Source organism: Phyllostomus discolor, chromosome 13 (assembly GCF_004126475.2).
Source record: "Phyllostomus discolor isolate MPI-MPIP mPhyDis1 chromosome 13, mPhyDis1.pri.v3, whole genome shotgun sequence".
Lineage (NCBI taxonomy): Eukaryota > Metazoa > Chordata > Mammalia > Chiroptera > Phyllostomidae > Phyllostomus > Phyllostomus discolor.
The window spans coordinates 21146118-21161005 of record NC_040915.2 but is presented as its reverse complement, the minus strand read 5'-3'; the positions used below and the strand labels follow the sequence as shown (position 1 = coordinate 21161005).

The 14888-nt window shown below is 53.0% G+C and overlaps 1 protein-coding gene and 1 pseudogene across 1 annotated transcript; one reads left to right on the top strand and one right to left on the bottom strand.

Annotated features, from left to right (window-relative positions):
* Window positions 1-8255: 8255 nt before the first annotated feature.
* LOC114510293 lies at window positions 8256-10565 on the bottom strand (annotated as a pseudogene).
* On the top strand, window positions 9529-14294 carry RPS14 (ribosomal protein S14). The gene is made up of 5 exons (XM_028527719.2): window positions 9529-9816; window positions 11094-11244; window positions 11824-11985; window positions 13016-13092; window positions 14183-14294. The coding sequence occupies exons 2-5, from the start codon at window positions 11096-11098 to the stop codon at window positions 14248-14250; spliced, it is 456 nt and encodes a 151-aa protein (XP_028383520.1). The 5' UTR covers window positions 9529-9816; window positions 11094-11095; the 3' UTR covers window positions 14251-14294.
* The last annotated feature ends 594 nt before the right edge of the window (window positions 14295-14888 follow it).

Here is a 14888-nt window from a genome sequence, read left to right as displayed (position 1 = left end):
GAGGAACCTCGTACCAGGTGGCACTGGAACTAAGGAGCCCTGCCCTCAGCTGAAATTACAGCCCCATCCCCGAGGCTGCCCCCGCCCCACAACCCCGCCCCACAACCGCACCACAGGGCCTGTGTTTCTGGGCCCTGCCAGATGGTGGCGGGGGACGTGCCGCTGGGAAGGAGGGTCTGAACAGACAAAGAGACGAAGTCAGCATGTCCAGCTCCTCCACACAGCCCCAAGACCACCGGGGCCCCGGTCGCTGGCTTCCTCAGGGGCCGTTTTGTCCCACCTCCCTCTAAGGGGCCTCCTCTCTCTAGCAGCCGAGACTGACAGGAGCCCGGCTCCCCCCGAACACCTGCAGCGACGGGCCCCTCGCTGCTTCCCGCTGTTCATTGTTGAGCTGCCCGGACTGTGGGCTGTGTGATCTCATCCAATCCCTTGACAATGGAGAGGCTCCTAAAGTTACATCAGTAGCCCCCTCCTTTCCCATGAGCCCCACCTGCCTGCCCCCTCTTCCTGCTGGGGTGCCACATGGGTTACTTCAGGCTCCAGAAGTAACAGGGCCTAAGCTTGATTTCCACCCTCTGTCCAAGTCAGGGTCTTCCCACTTGGGCTGCAGGCTCCCCCCCTCGGTAAATAGCCACACGGTCCACCTATGGCTCCATCCCAGGACCTGGGATCGTCCTCACCCCTGCATCCAATCTGTCTGTAAACCTTACAGAGTCTACTTTTAAAGTAGCTGTCAGACCTGAATGTCGTCCTCCATCCTTAGAGCTGTGCTCAGGCCCTGCACCACCGCCGTCTCCCACCTGCATGACCACTGTCACCTGCCTCTCCAAACAAAGCCAGAGTGGACTTTGAAATACACAAGTCAGGACATGCCAGGCCCTGCTAAAGCTCACCACTGCCTCCCCATGGCATGCAGAATACAAAACAACGCTGGCTTCCCGCCGCGGCAGGGCACACCAGAACCCTGGCCTCCTGGACGGTCTCACCTTTCTCCTCTCTTCACGCTGCCCCCACCTCCAGGCAGCCCCTCAGGCTCTTCTCCGCCTCAGCAACTTGGCACCAGCTGCTGCCTCCAGCGCTGGCTCTTTCTCCAGCCCTCCTCATGGCTGCACTTTCTCACCTGCTGGGTCTCTTCCTTGGGTGCTGTCCTCCCTGCCTCTAAGAGAGTGAGCCCACCTCTCTAACCGTCTCAGGTCTGCCTGTTTCTTTCACAGCACGCACCACAGCCTGTAACGATAAAATGGTTGACTGGTTCGCTTGTATGAGGGCAGTCTGTCTCCATCATGTGTATACTACCCGTTCATTGCTCATTGCTCTCCAAAGCCTAGCACAGTGACTGGCACATAGTAGGTGCTCAGCAGATATGCTAAATGGGCAAGTGGCCCAGGATCCATATCCTGGTACCAGCAACACACTGGGTCCTGTTCTTCCCTTTGGAGTGACCCAGAGCAGGTCCTTTGCCACCAGGCCCTGCGTAGGTGTGGCAAAGCGCACAGGGGCCTGCATCTGGACCTAGGAGGCCTGGTAGCAATCTCTGTCCATCTGCTCCACCGGGAACTGGCTGCGTGGCTGCTGGCGATTCCTGCCTCAGCTTCCTACTCTGGAAAATGTGGACAAAAATCAGAGCTCCTGGGGGTGTGATGCGGCACAAAAGGAGTGCGCACACCAAGGCCACCTCACAGCCATGCCCCAGGTGGGAGTCCTGACTGAGATGCAGATTTATATGCTCACACTTCCAAACCAACGTCGCTCCCTACCTGGCCCCGCCCTCCCATCCCCACACTAGCCTCCGTCAAGGCCAGTCTGCCCGTCCATCCCCTGCAGTGTGGAGATCAGGCGCCATCTAATGGGGATATAGGGGACAGCAGGCATTCTCGGCCCCTACGCTCCACAGCGGGTGGGACCAGCCCTGAAGGTCCTCGCTGTGCAGAGCTGAGCCTGGGAGCAAACAGAGGAGCTGCCCACGGGGTGTGTGTGCTTAGTCTCCAGACTGCCCGCACAAAGTCCTGACCCGGAGCCCCCGTGGGTCCACCGCTCAGTCTTTCAGCTCACCTCCCACCATTCCCTCTCTCCCGCCACGTAGAACCTCACGCATGATTCTGGATGATCCAAGCTTTCCTTTGACTCAAGACCTTCCCACAGGCAGTTTCTCAGCCTGGGAACTCTCCCCAACCCTCTTCTCCCTGCCCCAGCTAACCCTTCCTCCCACGCTGGGCCTCTACCGCAATGGCGGCTGTCCAGAGGCCCATGACCAGCTGGAGCTGCCCTTTGTGGCTCCACCGCCCCTCGGCCCTCCACCCCACCCCGCCATTGCTAAGCCTGCTCCTCAGGCTCCATGTTTCTTGCTTGAATTCCCCTTAGACAGACCTTGGCTGAGGCCCTGAGATACTGAGTGCTGAGGGAGGCCGAGGCCTGTGCATTCAGGCTGCGGGCTGGCTGGTCACGCACAGCCTGGAGAGGACGAAACCCGGGTTTCTCAGGAAGAATGCAGGGTGCTGCTTCAGGCAGGGCCCCACCTCCCAGCCCCGGGCCCACAGGGCTGCAGCTGGCATCTGACTCCGCGCTGTGCATCTGGGATGAACTAACTCCCCCTCTCTGGACCACAGCTTCTTCTTCCCACTCTTTCCTTGCTCCCTTTTGCAGAACTTCCCTCCAAAGGGAGGAGGGGATGGATCCCAGGAGTAAATTACAGTGCAGGCTGGTTGTTAAGAATGGGAAGTACAGGGCCGCCGAGCCAGGCTTCAGAGTCCAGGAAAAGCCTGGGGTTTGGCTCTGGCAAGGGCAATCCCCTTCCCTGAGTTCACGAGCTCAGCAGGTATTTGAAGAATGCCTGGGCCGCGATGAGAAAGGCTGGGGTCCTGGAGTCAGACTGCCTGGCCGAGCTCCCGGCGCCACCACTTAGGGCTGGTGACCGCTAACTTGCTTCCTCCGTTATAAAACGAGGGCAGTAAAAATTTGCTAGCTCACGGGTTAGTGAGGGCATTCAAAGGGATGGGGCGTGCGGCTCAGGACAGGGCTGGCATGCTGTAAATGCCCAGTTACTGTGAGGGCTATCGTGGCTGCTGTCGCTCACTGAGCGACCACAGTGCCAGCCGCTCCGCTCCTGCTGCCTTCACCCGCCTGGCCCGACCCAGGGCCTCCTCGTCTCCAGCGCTCCGGTCCCCCCGGGGCCCAGGGCAGCCCCTCCTCCATCGCCGCCCGGGACTCCTCCTCCAGGCCTCAAAGCCTCTGCCCCCTCAGGAATTCCAGAACATCTGGAGCCGGGTCCCCTCCATCCCAGCGTTTTCTCCGATCATTTCCTCGTCTCGTCCCGAGAAACCTGGCTGTCCGGTGAGGATGCGGCATTCTCTCTCAGGCCTCCCTGTGGCTTCTCCCTTCTCTTCTACAGCCTGCGGGAATGAGAAAAGGCGGGGACGGGGGGAGAGAGAAGCCACAGGATTCCAGGGTGTTGTCCTCTCTGCTCCCGTTGTCGCTTTCAGGCCATCAACCCCCCCCCCCCCCAACAGGACGCTCATTCTGAACCTCGTTCCTACACCATAGCACCTGCTACTCCACCTCAGGACAGACATCCACCCATCCATGGGTCACACCCTGCTGTCCATGAGGGCTGTACCCCGGACTCAGAGCCACTCACGGTCAGTGTGTCCCTGTTTTACTTGTTGGTCATCTCAATATTCACACAGGCGATGCTGCCATCACCTGGTCTCCGGTCCCTTGACCTGCTCTCCTCTGATGAGCTGGTCCTGAAGCCAGCCCAGCCACTCACTCCTACGGCCGTTACCAGTGCCTGCAACCCGCCCCCCCAGCCCTCACCTCCAACTCATGTCCCCAGTCCCAGACCACCAGCCTGAAGTGGCGGCTGGTACCTGACTCGGGTCACGCCTTGCCCCATCGGGACCACCATCCGTCTGCTCCCACTGCCTGTGTGCTGCCCCTCAGCCCCCTGACACTCTCGCTACCCCCGCTGTCCAGCTTCAACGCCATGCTCGGTCGTGGCCACCGTTCCTCTGCACGCATCTCTGACTCCTCCGCCCCTCTCTTGAGTTCTCGTCTCTTGGTGAGACCACAACTCTGATTAAATCCAGCACCCTGCCTACGCCATGGCTCCATCCATGCCGCCGACCGTGACTGTGGAGACCAACCGCCAACCTCCAGCGGACCCTTGTCCTGCCCTGGAGTCACCCTCTAATCCCCCAGACTTTGGGCCCATGTTGAGCTTCCTCTCAGCCTCCAGCCTCACAGCTGCTGGCTTCCTGCTTCCCCGGTGAGAACGCCCACGAGTCCCCACTCCCACTGCTCCTGCCCTCGGCGTCTTCCCTCCCTCCCTCCCCCGCCCGCGCAGAGGCACTGTCCGTGCCCCCGTCCACAGCCGACGCCTCCCCTGTCCCCCAGTTGAGGACACAGCTCCACCGTCAATCTTCCACTCTCTCAGAGGCCAGTCCCACAGGGTACGAGTATCTGTTATCAATCCAATCATGAAAAAGAAAAACCAACTTTCTCATTCTTCTGCTGCCCCTTTGCACACGTTGCTACCCTCTCTTTCTCCCTTAAATCTATTCCATTCAAGCATTTGCACCCCCAACACACACACACACACACACACACACACACGCACACTGAAACTGCCCTTGTCTTGGTCCCTGCCGCCCTGCATGTGGTTACAACCTGGTCATTCTCATCCCTTATCGAACTTGACTTCTCGGCCTGTGGACCCAGCTTCCCACTCCCTCCTCCTTGACCCCCTTTCTTCACTTGGCTTCCTGGACATCCCCTCTCAGTTTTCCTCCTGTCGCACTGTCCCCAGCTTCTTTTTCCTTGGCTTTCTCCTGGTCCCGTCCCCATGCTTTGATGCTCAGTCCGTGGGTCTCTCCTCTGTCGACACTCAGTCCCTCCGTGGTCAGAGTCTCATCATTTTAAATGCCATCTGGATGCTGCCGGGAGACCCCCACACTTACACAGCCAGCCCAGGACTCTCCTAGTCCAGGCTCATACATCCCAAATGCCCCCTCAGCAGCTCTCCTGGGACATGAAACGAACACCTGAAACCGAGGCCCATCCCCCCCAGCCCGGCTGATGGCAACTCCGGCTTCCAGGTCCCCCTGCCATAAATGTCGATAATCCCATTTTTTCACGCCCCGAGTCTGAGCTACCAGGAAATGCTGCTGGGTTTATTTCCAAAGTACAGTCAAATTTCGATCACTTCTTTCTGCCTCCAAGGTGCCACCTTGGTCTCAGCTGCCGTATCTTCTTTTACCTCTTAAGCAGGACCCCTGCTTTCATGTCGGCTCCCCCCACGCCCCCGCTGAGAGTCATTCTCCACAGGGCACGGACAGTGGGCCTACTGGAACAGAAGTCAGGACCTGGCCTGTGTGGCTCCGTGGGTTGGGCATGGTCCTGGGCCAAAAGGTCACCAACTTGACTCCTGGTGAGGGCACACCGCTGGGTTTCGGGTTCGTTCCCTAGTCGGGGTGCATGCAGAAAGCAACCGATTGATGCTTCTCTTTCACACAAAATTTCTCTCCCTCTCTTTCCCCCTTCCTTCTCTTCTCTCTAGAATCAATTTTTAAAAGAAAAAAAAAAAACCCTATGTCAGATTCTGCCAGTCCCTTGCTCGAAAGCCTTCAACGGCTCCACTCAGAGTAAATGTCAGTGTCCTCACGGAGAGCTGAGGGCTGATGTGACCTGCCCCCCCACCTCTCATCACTGTGTTGCCCCTCACTCACCCTCCTCCCCATGCGGGTGGCGCCCCCTGCTTGGGGCCTTTCTGCATGCCGTCTCTCTCTTTGCCTGCAGTGCTCCCCCCCACAGACAGCGCGAGGCCTGCCGCCTGTCCTGCCTCGCACCTCGGCTCCCTCCTCTCTCACTCAGGGCCACCCTGACTGCCCTCTCCATTTAATTCTGCCGACTGCTGCACCCCTTTCCTCAGACCCCCGATACCCTGCATATTGCTCGAGCCTTCTAACATAATAGGAAATTTACTGAGATACCGTGTCTGCCATTCCTGCCAAATGTTAACTCCCAGAGGGTAGGGATCGTTGTCTGTTTGGTCACCAGTGGGTCCCAAGTCTCTAGAGCAGGGCCCGACACAACACTAGGTGGTCAGTAAGAGCATAGTGAATGAATGAGTGAAGTGTGAGAGGTGGTGGTAGCACGTTTCCAGTTCTCACAGCCTAGTGCACGGGGTGGAGTGGAGTGGGGAAAATCGACAAGGAACGGGAATAAGACCCTGCAGAAAGGGGCTCCTGCCACGCCTCCAGCCCGATCTTGCATCCCTCTCCCCTCCCGCACAATACCCCACGCTGTGCTGGCCATGTTTGAGCTCCCCAAGGGCCTCCCCACCTCAGGACCTTTGCATATACTGTTCTCCCTGCCTAGACCATTCTTCCCCCCTGCATTCAGCTAATTCTTGTTCTGTTTTCAAGTCTTGGTTTAAATGCTAATCTTATTGCATCTCAGAGCTTAACACTGAGTGCCCAATAAAGATATGTGTTTCAATGTACATAAAAAAAAATCCTGCTATTATCCCATTTTACAGATGAGAAAAATGAGGCCCAGAGAGGTGACAATTTTTTCCCCAGGACCCACAACTAGAACTATTTATAGAAATAATAAACATGTTGATTAAATAATCAAAGTGGAGCTTGAAGGCAGTGACTTTGATGGTTTCTGGGGTGAGGATGAGCCTTTTCTGTGGAGAAACTTGTCCTGAGGTGGGCGTGTGGACCAGGCGGTGCTCATTTCACCAAGCCTCTTCTTGCGGAGGTTTAGAGGTCTGTCTGTCTAATACAATTCTTATCCGAAGCAGGAACCCACCCTGTGAGACTCCGGCCCCTGCTAACAACCCTTCTCCATCGGGGGACTCTCTACTTGCGAACAAAAAGCCCTCTTCTTCACTGAATATGCACAGACGATTCACAGAAGACACGCGGACTCTCACCACGACCCATGAAGAGACTTCTGCGCTTACTGACTGTGGAAGCCACGTGGCAAGGAGACCTGCAGGGCTGCTCAGCTCAGCGGAAGTCATAGCTGATGTGAACTTTCTGGAGGGCAGTTTACATATATCAGTTATGTAAAATACTTATTCCTTTCTACTCCTGGCAATGTACCCTGGGGAAAGAATAAAAGGCCCTGGCTGGCATAGCTCAGTGGATTGAGCGCAGGCTGCGAACCAGGCATCGCAGGTTCGATTCCCAGTCAGCGCACATGCCTAGGTTGCCAGCCATGGCCCCCAGCAACTGCACATTGATATTTCTCTCTCTCTCTCTCTTCTTTCTCCCTTCCCTCTCTAAAAATAAATAAAATCTAAAAAAAAGAATAAAAGAACAGCACAAATATGTTCTTGACAGTTTTGTTTATATTTGCAAATTCTGAAAATAACCAAATGTCCAACAATTGAGGACCAGTTAAAAAGATTGGTGGTACAGCTATACAAAGGTATATTGCGTAGCCTTGAAAAATGATTCAGTCCAGGTGTTCTGGTTGCCGGCAAGGAGTGGGCTGCTGCAGACAAGGGTGAGAGGAGAAAGGTTTTTTGTTTGTATACTTTTTGGTAACTTTGCAATTTTTAATTTTTGTGAGTGCATTTAATATTCAACATGATAAATAAAATTTAAAATATTTGTAACAATGTTGCAGATCTCTACTAGTTGTTATGGGAAGATGTCTATAATGTTGGGTGAAAAGTAGAAGCTACCCAGGGGCATGTAGAATACAATTTCATTTACGTAGGTTCTTCCTTAAATTGAGCTGAGGTTGTTCAGTAGCAATAATTCCGGGGCACAAAGGGCTATATGCTATTGTGCATAATCACTCATTTTGTTCAATAAAGCCCATTCCATGGGCTTTACATATGTATAGGTGTATATCCTATACATATTTCACACACACACATATATGTACATACACACATATACATACACACAAATATATATAACCTACTTCTTGGCCCTCCCCCATATCTCCATCTATACATTCTTCCAATCTTTCAAGGACCTTCAACATTGTTTTTAGAGGGATATATGGAAGTAGCTATTAAACATATAGGCTTTGAAGTCAGAATCCCACATCGGTCACAAATGTGCAATCTCAGTTAAACTCCCTTATCTATAAATGGGCAATCGAAACAGTATCTGCTTGATCACACTGTGAGGATTAAATGAAGCAATGCATATAAATCAGTTCCCCCAGGTTGGTGTATAATAACAGCTACTGAGTAATTCATTTTTTCTTTTAGAAATTTGAAATTTACAACTTTATTCTGATTCTAAACGAAAAGGAATGGGAATGACAGCAACAAACAAGGGGTCATCACTGAATACTTGATGTGGCGGAAGCAGTCTTATACCCAAAACTCCAGCAGGAAACAGCTGTGTTCCAAAACACGCGTTATAGTCACTTCTGGCTGAAATGCCCTAGTACTGAGGTTCTTCTTCTGGTGGAAGACAATTGGCTTTGCCTCAACTTCCTCGTCCTTCATATCCACCTTGTTGCCACACAACATGATGAGGATGTTTTCATACATTCCCACCAGGTCTCCATGCCAGTTAGGGCGTATTCTTGGGCGTAACTCTCAAAGGTACATCAAACATTATAATGCACCCTGGCTCGGGTGTGTATAAAACACTCACCTCTCCACCCACCCAGATTTCTCCAGGGCAGCTTTAGCCCGTGCATTGAACTTCATAGATCTTCTTGTTAGTGCAGAACAGGAGGGATGGACCTCAGCACCCAACGTATCTACTTACTTACTTCTCTAAGTCACCAGTGAGATGACGTTTCACAAATGCAGGTTTTCTGGTCCCATCATCACCCACCCGTACAAGTCTGAACTGAACGTGAGGTTCTCTTTGGGCAGCCGTTTGATGTTCCTCCGGCCCTACGACTCTGAATAATTTATTCTTATTTTCCCCGGTACGTAGTATGCCAAACTCTGATTCCCTGTTTTTATTTTTAAATTGAATTTATTTTTAAAGATTGTTTATTTATTTATCTCTTTGTTTTTTGTTGAGGGGAGGAAGGGAGGAGGGGAGGAGGGGTAGAGGGACGGAGAGAACCATGGATGTGGGGAGAAACATTGATCGGCTGCCTCTCCTATGTGACTCCACGGGGGACCTGGCCAGCGACCCAGGCAAGTGCCCTGACTGGGAATCAGCTGGGGAACTCTTGGTCTGCGGGTGGACGCCCAACCCACTGAGCCACAGCAGTTAGGGCTTTCATTGAATTTATTGGGGTGACATTTGTTAGCAAAAACATAGGAGTTTCAACACAACATAAGCATATTGCGTTGTGCAGTCACTACCCAAAGTCTCTTTTCTTCACCATTCATTCTCCCTTTGCCCTCTGCCATCTCCCCCAACCCCATTTCCGTCCGTCAATCACTGTACTGCTAAGAGATTTTTCTTCCCCCTTTTGCCTTAAACTCATTGCCTATTGTTTTTGTTGTTCCCCTCCGCGCCACAAGGTGCGCTGCCGCCTCCAGGCTGGCCAGGCCGGAACTGGGATGGCGGAAGTTTTCTAGCCGCGGCGGCCGCCATCTCAAAACACGCCTGCCTCCCGTAGCAGTGGTAACGTATAGTGGCGTCCCCAGCCCGCTGCCGGGTTATACCCAGTCCTTTACCACCGTTAGCAGTCCCTTAAGTAAACTGGTTTTTGAGGGCCGAGTCTTAATCTCCTTGGGAACTCTAAAGGCGGCGTATTCCAAGAGGCCTCGCCCCGTGACCTCCGACATACACTTCCGGGGACAAGAACGTGATCTGTCGCTCCGCCTTCTCCCACTCTCTCTTTCCGGTGGCGGAGTCTGGACTCGACTAGCAGGTAGGTTCCCTGAATAAGGGCAATCCGGTGCCATCCTTTGGCAAAAGGGGTCTAGTGGGGCCGCGGGCGAGGGACTGGGGTTTTTACGCGGAAGCCGAACCAGGTTCCGGGCGAAGAGAGCGCGGCCGGCCGACGCCGGACACAGGTTCTCGTCTAGTCTTGGGAGGCGGCGGTGAAATAGGAGTGAGTGCGAGTCTAGCTTTGAAGGCCTTGGCGCCGCGCTACGACCACCACTACGTTTAGGCGGCCGCAGGGCGTGGTTGGGAAGGAGCGAGGATACTAGTCTGATGTGGGCTCCCACCTTTATCCCGCCTGCTTCCTCCTGGGCGGTCGCAGGCAGGCGTTTAAATCTCCTTAATTTGTCTGGAACACAGGAGTAATTGTCGCGCCTTTCCCATGGGGTCATTATGAGGGTTCAAGGAGGGAACGCAGGAAAAACGGCCCTGTATTGGGTGTCTCCTAAGACCGGTTTCTAAGTCCGGCACGCTGCGAGTTCTGGGCGCCCGTCCAGGACCAGGACCAGGACCGGGACCAGGCCTCCCAGAGCCAGAAACTGGGGTTGCGGACTGCATGTCGGTGTTTGCTGGCCACCTGCCATGTGCCTGTTACCCCTGAAAGCAGAGCTGGGGGTGGGACTCGAGAAGTGTCGTCGGGGCAGGTAGGGAGAGGCTGCGATGGGTATTTTCCAGGAGGACACACCTGGGGATCCCGGCCGCCGGAGTGTTGCCAGCAGCGGGAGGCCGGTGCATGTCCGCCCTGGGCGCTTGGCTGGGATCCCTTGCAGGACGTTTGGTCCTGCCCAGAACGTCCAGGGGGACACTAGTCCACCCCAAAAGGCCCTTGATCATGTGCCGGTGAGGCTGTCTAGATGAGGAGGGTGATTATTGGCAGTACACCCATGGTACAATTATTGAATCAATAAAACGTGACGGTGTTTTTTAACGTATTAATGTGGTAAACCAAAAATATAAATAAGCGTTAGGAGTTCTTTCAACCCTAGGGATATTTTTTAAAACTACGTATATTATTTACTTATTTTTAGACAAAGGGAAGGGACAGAGAAACATCAATGTGTGATTGTCTCTCTGCGCCCCCCCACCAGGGACCAGGCCTGCAACTCAGGCATGTGCCCTGACTGGGAATTGAACTGGCGATCTTGCGGTTCCCAGGCTGCTGCTCAGTCCTCAGAGCCACACCAGCCAGGCCTAGGGACATTTTTATAAGCATGGACTTTTTTTTTTTTTTTTAAACTTTGGGATTCTTTGATTTTCTTTCAGAAATGGCACCTCGCAAGGGGAAAGAAAAGAAGGAGGAACAGGTCATCAGCCTCGGACCTCAGGTGGCTGAAGGAGAAAATGTATTTGGTGTCTGCCACATCTTTGCATCCTTCAATGACACTTTTGTCCACGTCACTGATCTCTCTGGCAAGTGAGTATCTGGTGGAGAGGTGCAGGACCAACCAGGCAAGGGGCCGGGGGACGACATGACCCTGGGACTGAGTGGCCACTGGAGGGGTCCTCTGGAAATAATGAAAAAGAACATCAGATGCGGAAACGTGGTTGGTGGTTTAGTAATTTACTGGGCGCTGGGGTTACAAGAGAGGAGAGATTTTGTTTGTGGCCTTACAGTGTGGTGTCACTGAGTCTTCTGTCTCTGGGTACTTGGTAGCGAAGTGGCAGATTCAGTGTTAGCCCTGGGCACAGCTTTTGGCAGCCATTAGCAAGTTTTTGTGATGCATGTGAAGTCACTCAAATTCTAAGTTTGGTTTCTGTGAATTAAATGCAGAAGTAAATAAGAATACAGTGTTAACACAGTTTTACTACCTTGGGTCTTAGAACCTCTGAAGGCAGAGCCCGTGGCAGTGTTGCCAGAGAGCAGGGTGCGTGTTCAAGGTGATCGTCAGCCTCTGCCACACTCCAGCAGCGCTTTTTGCTCATTAGGATGTGGGGCACACTCGGAGTCCTCGGTGGATGAGAGAGAAATGACCTCGTACTTCTTTGTCCCCAGGGAAACCATCTGCCGTGTGACCGGTGGGATGAAGGTAAAGGCTGACAGAGATGAGTCCTCTCCCTACGCTGCCATGTTGGCTGCCCAGGACGTGGCCCAGAGGTGCAAGGAGCTGGGAATCACCGCTCTCCACATCAAGCTCCGGGCCACAGGAGGCAATCGGTAAGCCTGAGGCTCAGTGGTAAGATCACTGGGCTTGGTTGTTCTTTGGTGACTTTGCATACGACACCTTAAATTTATGTGTAATAACTGGTTCCTGCATACTGCTCAGCCCCTCCCCCATCTACTTAATTGCATTTACTGAATACTCACTGCACACCAGGTCTGTGTTCCAGGTGTTAGAAAAGGTGATGGGGAAATGGAAAGGGAACCTCTACCTTCCTGTTCGGCACTTTAGCTGTTGGAGTCAGACTTTAAACTGCACAGCAGAGTGGCAGGGTGTCCTGTTTCCAGCAAGTGCTCTGAAGCCACAGTACAGTGCTGAGGATGAATTGGTGATAAAGTGTAATTTAAACTCAGACCTAACTGTGCCAAGAGTCAGTCCAGTGAAGGAAGGACGGTGGAGTATTCCAGCCAGAGGCAACTGCTGGAAAAAGGTCATAAGATAGGAACGAACTCCTTACATCCGAGGGAAAGCGAGGCATGAGGTGTGGTATCAGAGAGGTCTTGCTGGGTCGTGAAGGGCCTGGTGAGGATTTAGCCAGGGTGCTGGGGCGGAGCATGAATGCTTTTTAATAATAACGGCTGGTGGAACTAGGGTTTGTTAAAGATGACTTCTGTGTTGTGGGGAACAGATCAGGTAGGGAGCTGTTAAACTGGGCCAGTGTGGGGATGGTAGTTTCTTGGTCTTGGGTGGGTGGGGTATGGAAGTGGACAGACTACCAGAGAAGACAGGCTGAGCATGTGGCTGAGAGGGGCAGTGCCTTAAACAGACTGGGCACAGCAGGGGGCAGACTGACCCAGGAGCCCAGTCGGGCCTGCCGCTTGTTTCTGTGTGGTCTGTGGACTGAGTGCTGTTCATGTTTCTTCCTCCTTTTTTTTTTAAAGTATGCCACAAAACTAAGTGGACTCTAAGTGGCCCACGCTGAGCCTAAAGCATTTACTGTCTGGTCCTTTAAGGAAAGTTTGTAGATTCCTGAACTAGAGGGTTGTGAGATCTTAGAATCCTGGATGACTACACCTTTATTCCTAGGACCAAGACCCCTGGACCAGGGGCCCAGTCAGCTCTCAGAGCACTTGCCCGCTCGGGAATGAAGATTGGACGGATTGGTAAGCCGCCCCCCACCCTTCCTGTAGCTAATGCTTGAATTTGCTTTGAAGCATTGACCTCAGGAGAAGTGCGGTGTGCCCCTGGACACAGGGCTTGGTCTGGTGACCGTTGACAGTCAGGTTCGTTAATGTAGACTTTGAGGAGTACCATGTAACAGAATGCCTGACAGTGGCTGGTGGAACTAAGAGATCACTTGTCCCTTCCTGTACAGTGTTCCTATGTACGTTACTACTGGTGTTTGCTGTGGGCTGCCTCCTGCCTGGTCCTTGCCTATACTACAGGCAAAACTGTTGTGCTTCACCGATGTTGTGGGGTTTTTTTACAAATGGAAGGTTTGTGGCAACCCTGTGTAGACCTAGTATATCGTCATTTTTCTAACAGCCTCATCTGATGGTTAGCTTTTTTTAGCAATACCATATTTTTTAATTGAGGTATATACATACATTTTTTTAAGACATGCCGTACACTTTTTATAGCATAGTGTAAACATATAGGCACTGGGGAACCAAAAAAATGTGTGACTCACTGTGCTGGAGTGGCGTGGGACTGGGACTGAGCCTGCAGCATCTTCCGGTACATCTGCGACTGTCAGCAGTGCCGGTCTGGACAGGAACGAGTGCTGGGGCAGCAAAAAACTCTTCCCATGGGTGACAGTCGTACCGGTCCTCTGCATTTGTGTGGCCACAGGTGGTAGCCCTTCTCTGCTGTTGCTGTGCACCTGGTGGCAGCGTGTGCCGACCCCTCAGCCCAGCCCTTTACCTGTGTTCAGTTACGCCGTTTACGAGGATTTTTCTACTAGGGGTTCTGGGCTAGGCGTCAGGACCCTGGATTTGTCATGTGCTTTTGTCTTTGCACGTTGTGTACCCTCTCTGAACCTCAGCTTCCCGTTCTGGAAAGCGAGTTCAAACCACTTGAGAAATTTTGAGGAAGCAGCAGATGGGGCAGCTCCAGAGCCATCTGTTTTGTGCTGAGGACTCACTCACGGGAGCAGCAGGATCCACTGCTGACCCGTTCCACCTTTGGTGTAGGGAGCCCTGGGCTTCTTCCTATCCAGCTCTAGGCAGTGACGTTTTCTCTTCCTCCCCACAGAGGATGTCACCCCCATCCCCTCCGACAGCACCCGCAGGAAGGGAGGTCGCCGTGGTCGCCGTCTGTGAACAGGAGTCCTCAAATTCTTAATAAATTGCCTTCGTGTCTACTATTTTGACTCCAGTTGTCTCTCCTTCGTCTGGCCCCCCCTCCCTCCAGGGAAGTTTAAGTTAATTTCTATCTGTTTATTTTTTTAAAGATTTATATACTTACTTATTTATTTTTAGAGAGGGAAGGGGAGAGAGAGAGACATCAATGTGCAGTTGCTGAGGGCCATAGCCTGCAACCCAGGCATGTACCCTGACTGGGAATTGAACCTGTGACGCCTTTGTTCTCAGCCTGCGCTCAATCCACTGAGCTCCAGTCAGGGCCATTTCTATCTGTTTAAACAAGGTGTGGGACTGAATTGAGATCACAGGTGCCATGCTCAGCCAGCACGCATTAAGTAGGTGCATTGCTTTAGGATGTATGTAACCTATCAGACAGGAACACAGGGTTTGATTCAGCCCCTGACATGGGACCGTGGGTGAGCCTGTGTCCTGCAGACTGGCTTCCTGGGAGAAGGAGCCCTGGCTGGGCGGCTTGGTTGAAGCATCCTGTGCACCAAACGGTTGTGGGGGTGTGTACAGGAGGCAACTGACCAATGATTCTCCCACTTCTCTTTCTCTAAAGTCAGTACACATAGCCTCTAGTGAGGATTAAAGTG

What these genes read in the sequence shown, in the direction of transcription:
- RPS14 (XM_028527719.2), top strand. Translation starts at nt 11,096, where the DNA reads ATGGCACCTCGCAAGGGGAAAGAAAAGAAGGAGGAACAGGTCATCAGC. An exon ending in CGGGCCACAGGAGGCAATCG is followed by an intron (nt 11,986 to 13,015) that starts GTAAGCCTGAGG and finishes CTTTATTCCTAG; the next exon opens with GACCAAGACCCCTGGACCAG. An exon ending in AATGAAGATTGGACGGATTG is followed by an intron (nt 13,093 to 14,182) that starts GTAAGCCGCCCC and finishes TCCTCCCCACAG; the next exon opens with AGGATGTCACCCCCATCCCC.